The following is a 12,108-nucleotide window of genomic DNA, read 5'->3' as shown; positions in this document are numbered from 1 at the left end:
TAGCCGAAGTTCTACACAGTCTAATTTCAATACTGTCAACAAATCACAAGTATAAAATGACAGAGGAAGTATGAAACATGTATTAAATCCTTCAGAAAGAAAAAGTTCTTTGACTTTCCGCTTTATAATAATACCAATCCACTTATTTATTCGGGACTCATCAAAATGGTCATCCCAACTAAGATAGAACTTCTGAATATCAGGCTTCTCATGATGATATAATACCGTGTCCAAAAAATTCATGAACTGTTGGGTTTTCAAGCGTTCATCTTCTTCACTAACATTGGTACCCTGCCACTGACGGAAATCAAGTGTGGGAATAGAGTTGGATAAATACTTCCATCTTTTAGATAAAATGCAGGTAGACAAAACGCATTCGGTAGGAAGGAAAGAATATGATGAATTAGTTCATCAGGTAAGTTACTTATCTTTTCCTCTCCCACAATCATATTGTGGTTGTGCGTTTCATTGTTGTTCTTCTTGGTTTCCAACACCATGATCCCAAGTATACTTCCTGAGAAAGTAAACGAGAGTCAGCATAAAACCAAGGGTTTATGCACAGTTAATCTCTACAAATTAATCGCATGCACGTTAAACAAAGAAGGATGATGGGCTGCAAACTCCATCATGGGATTTAGGCTTCAAATCGGGTTTCAAAGAAGAAAATATAAGTGATGTTGTTGCGCTCATTGAAACTATTGAGGATCCTAGCAATTTAGGAACAGAACAAGATACAAGGTCATGGACTCCGGGAAAAAATGGAGAATTCTCAGTTTCTTCTTGTTACGAAATGATTGATGGACAACAACAGTTACTAGGACAATCTCAAGCTCAAGCTCAAGCAAGACAACGCAGAATACCGTCGAATTACATTTGGAATTCAGCCATCCAACGAAAGTGTCATTTCTAGTTTGGGCTGCAGCAATGAATGGATTACCAACTATTGATCGTTTACGTCGAAGAGGGATGGCAATCACAAACATCAACTGTTGTTTGTGTCATCAAGAACACGAATCAATTTCACACATCTTTATTCAATGTGAGTTTGCAAAGAAAGTGTGGGATCATTTCTTAAACTTGTTGGAAATTAGATGGAGGCCGCCAGATTCATGTATGAATTTCGTTGTGTCTTGGCAGTTGAAATTCAGGACCGAACCAAGGGAATTTCTTAAATTTTGTTTGCCTTTCGCCATATGGCAGCAAATCTGGGTGGAAAGGAACGATAGAGTTTTCCACAACAAGGAAAAAATAGTAGAAAGGGTTATTATTCAAGTGAAGGCTTCCTTATTCAGTTGGGCGAGAGTTCATGAATCCTTTAAGCATTTTAAGTTTGTGGATTTCATGCACGGTTGGGAGGTTTTTAAGTAGTAACTAACTTCAAACATGTAGTAGGGGAAATGTCTTTTTTGTTCCATGTTTTGCACTCCCTTTACACGTTTTGTGTTGTCCAGTTTGAATAGTTGTGTGTTGTTTCTTTTAGTGCTAGCTCAGTACTCTCTAGTGAATGAATTTTATCTTCTCCAAAAAAAACAAAGAAGGATGATATACGATGCTTATATTATATATCCTTAGGCATGGATATTTAGTTATGGTGTAATATTTATCCTTTGTAATATCCTGTTTCCTTTTCTCTGTTCTTATACACAAGAACAGATCGTATTGTAACTTTTTTGATATTTTTAATACAATCCTAATTCCAGAATATACATGCCACGCACGACATAAAACATGAATAATCAATGAATTTTACTTGCATCAATATTAAAAGTTTAAGCTTCATTCGGAATTTAACTACTGATCTCTTATGCTAACGAGAAAACGTTTAAAGAGAACTAAGATGAATATATACACGACTGACTAAAAATAGCTTAGAGCTAAAACCCTAACAATAAAGTTATCATATAACAAACAGCTATAGATTTCATAGAAACTCATAGAATTAAATCAACAGGATAGAAAAGATTAACAGGCCGACCTGTTTCGGCTATCCTCGATGGATTTCTGGGGCAGTCACAGCAGTGTCCTCGGCTCCGTTGTCAAAAGGAACCTTTACCGAGAGAAAAATCCACGAACAGGGAAGAATTCTCCTAGCTCCTGCTATATATTCTCGATAGCTATCAGTTAAAAACCTAAACTCTCACACTAAATCAGACTTGCTCACCTTTAGTCCACCAAGTCGCAACCTGGCTCAAGAGTCGAGACACAAAATTGAGCACAGAAATTTCTTCGTGAGTCGCCCACCGTAAAAGAAAACATTTGTTCTCGCGGTGCTAGATCATTGAATATTCTAGAACGATCACAGTCGACCATTAAGAAGTATCAACGGCATCCAACCAATCTACTTTCCTGTATGTAGTTGCGTGTAACTAACCATCTGTGAAAGAGTTTGGAATTGTGGGTAAACCATACATAAATAACCCCGTTAATCCTGTTATTAAGAAGAAGTTACTCTTTAATCCTTTATTAAGACTCCATCGATTGAGTGCCTGATCCAGTTTCTATTCCCAGCTGGTGGCGTGAGTTTCCCACACAGGCACAACTCAAATATTCCCAGCTGCTGAATATAATCATTTGCAATATCAACCATCTTCATCCACAACAGAATCAAGTAGTGTTAACACTACTCAACCAAAATTTACACTTTCTCATGTAAATGATTGGCTAACAAAACCCATATATATATATATGGGCAGAAACTATTGATGTTTCAATTTTCCTTTCACGAAATATATTATTGCCACCTAGTCAAACTTGACAGCCGTTAGATGAACTCCAATCGAGGATTGGATAGTTTTGTCAATACCATGCGTTAAAGCTATAATTCCCATGATCCGGTATCCTCTCTTTAATTTGAGCTTCTCTAAATTTTATATTAATCTTATTATTATCTTTTTTTTCCTTCGAGTCTTTCTTTGTTATTCAGGTATTCAGAGTTTTAGAGATGTTTCGACAACTTTCACGTCAGTGTGTTGCTCGATCGAGTTTGACCAAGGGTTTACAATCTCTATCGACAGATCTCCCAGAAACATTCATGAAATCACCGGAATCTTATTATGCATATTCCTATCCGGAAACTTCTAACACTCAGTTTTCATCTTCTCCTTCCAATACACCTGAATATTTCTTCGCTTTTCTCTTGCCTAAACAAGAAGATTTTGGCTCGGCGTATAGATCACCGCAGCCGCCACCGCCAGAGAACGTTGGCAAGGTCATAGTACCATCAAGAACAGGCCAGATGGAAATTTATCCTGGACAACCGATTACCCTCGAAGTGCTCAAACCTGGGGTTGTCTCATTGGTCGATGGAAAGTCCACGACTAGGTACTTCGTCACTGGTGGATTTGCATTCATCCATGGACACTGTGTAGATGTAGCTACTGACGAGGCTATACCCCTTGACCATATTGACCCAGCTGAGGTTCATAAGGGTCTCAAGGAGTCCACCCAGAAGTTGAGATCTGCCTCGACTGACTTGGAGAAAGCTGAAGATCAGATTGGAGTGGACGTTCACCACGCCCTAAATGCTGCCCTACAGGAACTTATACAGGAGCAAGGTAGGAGTACATCAGTAGTTGTTCACAAGTAAGTTATATGGGAGATAGTTAGTTATATGGTCAATTTAACCTCATCCATAAGGTTTTGTAATCGAGCAAAATAAAAAAAAAAAAGGGGGTTTTGTAACTTATTCTCAAGTAGTTGTTCTCTCTATAAGTTGCCATAACACAAAAGTTTATCGATTTTTCTCTAGCCAAAATTGAAGATGGTTCTTCAATTTTTTCAGGCTATTGTTTCCTCAGAATATATAAAGTATAGACACTGATTTATCAACAAGATCCATTTAGTAAATGTGTGGGTCGGTGGTGTAGGTGAGAGTGCTTCCGCGTGAGGCAACTGATACTTCCAGTTAAACACAACTATGGTAACTCAAATGCTGAGTTGTTGCCTATTCAGTTCACTGCCCTCTCATCTTTAATCAACCTTTTACTAGCCTCACCACGACTCTTTACAAGGCGACAACTGGTTTCGCTAAAATTTTATAATTTCCATCATCAAGATAACAGAAAATAGGGCGGAAGCAAAACATTGTAGTACCTACCCTTGATGGTTCAAGGAATTACACAAATCTCTGCAAATTCCGGAAAACCGAAAACTGACAATTCTTGTAAACACACAAGGGGATTTCCTAAAGATCCTCACAACCACTAGAATAACACCATTGACATACTGAATGTATTATTAAGTATCTTCAGAGCTCATCAAGAACTTTACCACGCATTTTGCAGGTCTCGGAAACATTAGTAACTGCTTCATTACATTGATTTGTTTGTCACGGTCTTTGGAGAGCTTTGAAGAAGCTACAATGGTTGCAGTCTCAAGAAAATCAAAATACTTCAGAAAGAGTTTAATTGCGTTTAGTTCCATTGGTTCCCCTTGAAAACACTCAAATTTGATTAACTTGAGGTGTGGTGGGGAACATTTAGGATCAAGTGACCAGTAATCATCATCATCTTCTAGGCAAGGGATTTCAACACTCTACAAGAATCAAAGCAAAATAAAATTCAACAAAAGAGATGTGCAGTGATTGCTACCACAAACACCAGCTACTTAGATTTTAAAGATAATCCAGATGGAGTGTTGCAACAAATAAGAAAAAGATAATGAAAGCTTAGTGACTTGCCTCAGGAAACAAAGTTGATTCTAGATTAGGCAACAGTAATAAATTATGTGTATCATTGAGTCGGATCATCGATTAGACGGAAATTAAATCAAAGAAGACAATGATTAAAGTGGTTCGGCACTAACGCCTACGTCCACTGAGGAATCCCATAGGGTGAATTAGATTGGTCTCCAGAATCATTGTGCTGGGATGACTTTACATTTATGTTCACGCTCTTATTTATAGTGTGATATGACTAAACCTAAGAAGATAATACCTTAACTAAAATATCTTGACTAGGTAAGTATTTAGGAAAATATAAAGATTACATTTAATAATTTTGATCTTGTAATCTGTAATTATCTTCTAATATCTTCTCTTCATGGACATTGCACGGACACCTCGGTATCTTCTCTTCACGTACGGTTACCTTGATATCTTGTATATGGGGAATATATTTCAACACCCCCCCTCAAGTTAAACACGGAAATTTTTTGAAGTGTTTAACTTGAACCATCTCAATAAAATGTCTTGTAGCTTGAACTTTTATTGTTGACCATGGTATTTGATCTTCGATGACAGACCATGATAGTTGAATAAAGGAAAGCAGCGATAGCAGAAGAAGCAAAATGATAACTGCAAAGTATATATATGTAGGTCTTTTACGGAGAATTGGCTTGACTGGCCAATTGACTTGATTGTTAATTACTAACCATACGAGAAATTCATGTTGAGTCCATGTTGAGAAACATTAATGGACTTCGAAGAGACTCCGATAAAGTGGATACAAAATGGTAAAACAACCCATTTGGAAAGATTCGGAAGCTTAGATGAACTGATCTTGATTGGAGACGCATAAAAATCTTTTGATAGATTTTCTTAAACCAAAGATGCAGCAAGGTGAAGGACCACTAAGGAGTATGTTGAAGAAAGCGATATTATTTTTGCTTTCACCTTAACAGACTTTAGGTAGTCGTACATTTGAGAAACTCAAGATGTTCTCAAAGGATAGACTTTAGATAGGCGATTAATAATAAATCATCTTTGATGATCAGATGATTTATATAGATGTAATGAATGGAAAGTCGATTTACGTGAGCAAACTCGACCTTTCAGATGGCATAGACGATCAATGTCAATGCAAACACATATATTTGATCACTTGGTAGGAGAATACCAATTATAGCAGTATTAATAGTGATAACTGCAGATGTCAAATAATAGCAAAGAGTTTAGTTTTGAGTTTTGACTTTTGAGAGATAAAAAGAAAATCTTGCGGGGAAGAATGGCAAGAAATCTTGATAGATATTTTGTTGAGGGAGATGGAGATGGATCTACACCACACCAACAAAATGGCATAAGATATCAAAACGAGTTTGATGATATGTATATTTTATATGAAAATTATTTTGTGAAGTATTTGATCACCACAAAAAAAACTGACAAAAGATTCTCAGGGAAAATATTGAGATTTGATAACACGTACATCTTTCATTAAGATGCAAGGTTGATTTAGTTGGTAGTATAATGATCAACAGCTATTTAAAGAATATTGGCTCATAAGATCAGAGCAAGATGCAGCAACAAGATCTTGGAGATCCTGGATAATGATCTAAAGGTAGATATATAAGATCATTATAAAGATTTTTCTCAAAATCAAAAAGATATTAATAAATTGAAATATTCTTGCCTTGAACGATGGCAACAAAATATTCATGGAACATATTTACAACTATGTCGACAAACCATGTATAAGAAGAGAGAATATATTCTCATAAAAATAGAAAATATGGAAAATATTTTCAAATAAATGGATTACCAGAATTTGGCAAGATTTCCGAAAATGGAGATATTTTCGGAACAAAATGACTTGTATACGTAGTTCAAGGAACTAAATAAACTTTCGTGATATCCGAAATGAATAAATATACCAGTTTGAATCAAAATCAGTTTCACAACTGGATTACTGGTATTGAGGAATCACTGGCTTTGACTAAGGAAATTCGATACATAATCGATTTTTGAAAATATGAAAAATATCCATTTTTGAAATTGACTGGAATCTGCTTGGCAAAAACGAACCAAGAAGCTATATCTATGTGTAGAGCATAGACTCGATAGCCGCGAATAACACAACATCAAAAGGAACTAGACCCACGAATCCTATATGCGAAGTCGTGAATACTATCGATGCTTTACTGTTGATGGCTTAAGAAAAGAATAAGTATTAACTAATGAAATATACCCATAGTCATAACGAAAAAACGAAACTCATGATGATGAGAGAATCGCTGATCCAGAAGAGTTATTCAATGATAACTATGTTGTACGCAATAAATATAATCATCCATAGAAATATAGACTAATATTGAAGATTAGTCCAAGTAAAACAGATGAAAAAGATTGAAAAAAATATATATTATAAAGCGGAAGTAATCTGAGAGGATCTCCCCGCTCTGATACCATAATAAATTATGCGTATCATTGAGTCGGATCATCGATTAGACGGAAATTAAATCAAAGAAGACAATGATTAAAGTGGTTCGGCACTAACGCCTACGTCCACTGAGGAACCCCGTAGGGTGAATTAGATTGATCTCCAGAATCATTGTGCTGGGATGACTTTACATTTATGTCCACGCTCTTATTTATAGTGTGATATGACTAAACCTAAGAAGATAATACCTTAACTAAAATATCTTGACTAGGTAAATATTTAGAAAAATGTAAAGATTACATTTAATAATTTTGATCTTGTAATCTGTAATTATCTTCTAATATCTTCTCTTCATGAACATTGCACGGACACCTCGATATCTTCTCTAAACCGTACGATTACCTTGATATCTTGTATATGGGGAATATATTTCAACAAACAGCTGGAGAAACTTGGATAATGCTCTGACTTTTAAAATAGAACAATCAAACCTATCGTAATGTATTAGTGAACTAACTTCTAGATGGATCAAATTGTTAAATGTCAGCGAATCGTTCAAGAGGTTATCTGCCTCCATAAAAACCTAATCACATAAAACTAAAGATGGTTGAGATTATTTTCACTGCAACATAATCAGTTATGTAAGAATCATCTAAAATAATGAGGCATACCAGAAATAAGTCAGCACGTATTTTAAGGAGCTTTGCACTAGAAAGCTTTCCGAAGATCTTGACAAATACTTCATCCAGGTAATCGTCCTCGTCTAACTCGTTAATGTCAAAGTTAATATTGGCCTCAACTAGTGACGGAAAGCTACTAAGGAGAAAGTCTGTTGCTGGCGCTCCTTTGTAGCTAATGGTCAATAGATTAGGAGCAGAAATCTCCACCGTAGACTCTGTCAATTCACTGTATGTAATGGCCAAGTGCTTCAGTGCAGGGTTTGCAATGCATAACGGCTCGAACATATTACAATAAGTCAAACTCAACTCTTCAAGGATGGGGCAGTTAGAAAAGAATTTTCTTGCCGAGGTAATTTCATCCACAAATTCAAGACACTTGAGCCGGAGTATCTTGAGCTTTGGAAAATAAACTGTGTTTGGAATAATGAATTTTCCAACAACATCGTCCAAACATAAATCCAGCAGTGTCAATGAATCACAAGTAAAAAATGAATTAGTATCCCAGAAGGAGATCTATTAGTATCCTACAAGGAGTACACAAGTATGTCTATCTATATATATGGACCAGCAATGGCACATTATGGCATTGTAATTGCGTCAAATCCTGATTGAGAGGGCGAGATTGACTCATTCACCATTACGTATTTGAGTTTTTCTATCATTCTTGATTCATTGAGTTGAATATTTTGAAAGAGAGAAAGGAAGAAAGCATGAGTCAATTACGAGCACCAGCTGGTTATCGCTTCAAGCCAAGTGATGAAGTGATCATAAAATACTATATGATTCCGAAGATCGAAGGCAAACCTCTTCTAAGTGATCATATTTATGAGACAACAGAACTTTATGGAAAAGAGGCGCAGGCCTTAGAGAAAACGTTCCACCAGGGTAAAGAATGGTATAAACGACGTGCATCTTATGATGAAAATTTCGATGATTCGTTGTATTTCTTTACTAGGTTGAAGAAAAAATGGGACAACGGTAGTCGGATAAGTAGAACCTCCGGAGGTGGAACGTGGACAGAGGATAATAAAGGTAATATACGCCTCCGGTTTGAAATTTAGATTCTTGGTAATAGTACTCTATTTTGGTATTGAATTATTCTTGGTAATAATTTTTGAAAACATGCCAATATTCTTGGTATTTAATCTTTTCTATCAATATTCTTTGTATTTCTGAACATGCATGCAAATATGAGTTCGGCTTTAGTTTTGTATTGTTTCATGAATTCATCCTCATACAAAACCAAATAAGTTTATCTTTCTAAGTATTTAATCTTTTCTTTTTCTTGCAATATTCTTTATATTTTTGAACATGCATGCAAATAACAACATAACCAATATTCTTTTTTCTTTTTTTCTTTTTTTTTCTTTTTTTTTTTAAATTCTTGTTTAGTCATACTAATCAAGATTTTGATTTTCGATGTTATAGGTAAAGTAATCTATACAGACTCATCATATAAAATAAGGAAGACGCCTTTTTCATTCACTGATAATGCTGTTAAGGGTTGGAAAAGGAAGATGACAACACTATCTAATGACAACTGCAAGATGAAACTTAGCTTATATAAAGACAACTCTCTTTATTGATGTTTAGAAAATCTCTCAAAACTAAACACAAGCTCTAATCTTGCTCATATGATCAACCACAATTTTGGTGATCATATATATATAGAACTATAAATTCCTTTTCCTAGTCCTATTACCTTATTACATGTCTTTCCTTTTCTTAGAACTAGATGACTTCTAATTCCCTTAGGATTACATCAATTTCCTAATCTTGTCCTAACCAACTTGTTAGTGACTTCTATGTTGAGTTTAACCAACATTCTCCCCGTTAAGCTTCAACCTTACCCGTGACATATCTTGTAATCCAATCAATTGTCTCATTTCTTCAATTTGATCCGAGCTAATGCCTTTGTCAATATATCTTCATTCTGCTCAGTTCCTGGTATGTGTTCAACGTTGATGATCTCCTTCTCGATACATTCTCGTATGAAATGATACCTTTTGTGAATGTGTTTCGTCTTCCCATGAAACACTGGATTTTTAGTGAGTGCAATTGCAGACTTATTATCAATATTGATGAGAACTTTTGCAGGTTCTCTTCCTTTGATTTCACCCAACAGTTCTTGAAGCCATATTGATTGTTTAGCTGCTTCTGTTGCGGCCATGAACTCAGCTTCGCATGATGACAGAGCTACTGTGTCTTGCTTATGTGAACACCATGTAATAGGTGCTTCACCTAGATAAAATATATGACCAGTTGTTCCTTTTCCATCATCTTGGTCAATATTATGACTGCTGTCACTATACCCAACAATTCCTTTTGATCCTCCTCGACCATACTTCAATCCACAGCTGATTGTTCCTCTTATATATCTTAATATCTGCTTTATTACATCACCATGAGACTTGCGTGGACTCTGCATATAACGGCTTGCTACTCCCAAATCTGATCTTGTGTGTAATAAGTATCTTAGGCATCCAACATTTTTTCTATAACTCGTTGAATCAATCTCTTCTTCTTCTTGTGCCTTTGAAACTTTAAGTCCAAACTCCATTGGTATCTTAGTTGGATTACAAGTTTCAAGTCCTGCTTCTTTCAGAATTCTCCTTGCATAAGCTTCTTGTTTAATCTGAATCCCATCTACTCCTTGATGGACTTCTATGCCAAGGTAATAAGTGAGTTTACCGAGGTCTGACATCTCAAACTTTGATGACATTTCTCTCTTGAACTCATTGATCACCTTAAGGGAGTTTCCAGTCAAAAATAGATCATCTACATAGACTGCAATCACAAGAAGCGTTCCCTTTTCTTCTCTTTTGTATACTGATGTTTCTTTAGAGCACTTAACAAATCTGATTTCTCTTAAGATTTGATATAAATTTGTATTCCAGGCTCGAGGAGCTTGTCTTAGACCATATAGAGCTTTTGATAACTTATAAACCTTATGCTCTTGTCCTTTTACTTCAAAACCTTCTGGTTGTTCAACATACACATCTTCTCGCAATTCACCATGTAAGAATGCTGTCTTAACGTCTAAGTGGTGAATTTCCCATGAGTTTGATGTTGCTTCTGCTATTAAGAGACGAATTGTCTCTAGTCTAGCAACTGGTGCGAAAACTTCATCAAAGTCTATGCCTGATTCTTGAACGTATCCCTTAGCTACAAGTATTGCCTTATATTTGTTGATAGTACCATCAACATTCCGTTTTATTTTGAAGATCCACTTAAGAACAATCACTTTTATCCCACCTGACTTATCAACTAGACACCAAGTCTTGTTTCTGTTGATTGAAATAATTTCTTCTCTACATGCTTGTGTCCATTTAGTCGAGACCTTTGCTTCCTGAAAATTCCCTGGTTCATCATTAACAGAAAGTAGCATAATCTCACATTCTTCTGCAGCTTGAAGAACATAATCCTCCAGATACTGTGGCTTTTGTATCTGTCTTGTTCATTTTCACAGTGGAATGGGTTGAGTTATTTCATCGATCTCTTCTTCTTCTTCGTTATTCTCAGTGTTTTCATTATTCTCTTCTTCTTCTTGATTAACATCATTGTTTCCATTGTTATTGATGATTATGGGTCCTTCGCCTTCATCAATTACTTGACCCCATCTCATGTGAAACATTCCTGGATCCCTACTTGGTCCATCATTAGTTTCTTTCCAGTTCCAGTTTGCTTTTTCATCGAATACCACATCTCGACTCACTATCACTCTTTTCGTTGTTGGATTGAATAATCTGTAAGCTTTGGATCCAGGCTCAATTCCTAGATTCACAAGAGTCTGAGATCGATCATCCAGTTTCTTAAGAGTTTCAGAATCAACTTTTGCGTATGCCTTGCAACCAATCACTCTTAAATGATCTATGTTTGGTTTTCTCTTTCGCAAACTTTCATATGGAGTCATGTGTTTTAGAGATTTCGTAGGTATCCTGTTTATCAGGTATGTGGAGTGTCGTACAGCTTCTCCCCATATATAATTAGGTACCTGCATAGCCTTTAAAGAACTTTTTGTCATCTCCATTAGAGTCATGTTTCTCCTCTCCACCACTCCGTTTTGTTGTGGTGTATATGGTGCTGTGAGTTTCCTTTTGATTCCATTTGACTCACAGAACTTGTTGAACTATAAGAAAGTGAGCTCTCCTCCTCTATCAGTTCTAAGCATTTTGACCTCCTCTTTTAACTCTTTTTCTATCAGATTTCTGAAAGCTTTGAATCTATCAAATTCTTCATTCTTTTCTTTCATAAGAATAAACCACATATATCTTGAGAAGTCATCTATAATAACAAATATGTATTTGTTATTTGCAAGGGTTTGTGGTGTAATA

At 35.8% G+C, this 12,108-nt stretch overlaps 1 protein-coding gene across 1 annotated transcript; it reads left to right on the top strand.

The window, feature by feature from the left end:
• The first annotated feature begins 355 nt into the window (after positions 1 to 355).
• On the top strand, positions 356 to 3,586 carry LOC113316811 (ATP synthase subunit delta', mitochondrial-like). Its single transcript, XM_026564961.1, has 2 exons — positions 356 to 415; positions 2,924 to 3,586. Exons 1-2 carry the CDS (start codon positions 356 to 358, stop codon positions 3,584 to 3,586), a joined length of 723 nt encoding a protein of 240 aa, XP_026420746.1.
• Positions 3,587 to 12,108: the final 8,522 nt, after the last annotated feature.

The sequence above is a fragment of the Papaver somniferum genome, chromosome 10 (genome assembly GCF_003573695.1).
Source record: "Papaver somniferum cultivar HN1 chromosome 10, ASM357369v1, whole genome shotgun sequence".
NCBI classification, from domain to species: domain Eukaryota; kingdom Viridiplantae; phylum Streptophyta; class Magnoliopsida; order Ranunculales; family Papaveraceae; genus Papaver; species Papaver somniferum.
This window is presented reverse-complemented; position numbering and strand designations above follow the sequence as displayed.

Coding starts and splice junctions, on each gene's coding strand:
- LOC113316811 (XM_026564961.1), top strand. CDS start 356: ATGCAGGTAGACAAAACGCATTCGGTAGGAAGGAAAGAATATGATGAA. Junction 416..2,923: donor ATGATGAATTAGTTCATCAG/GTAAGTTACTTA, acceptor TTTGTTATTCAG/GTATTCAGAGTTTTAGAGAT.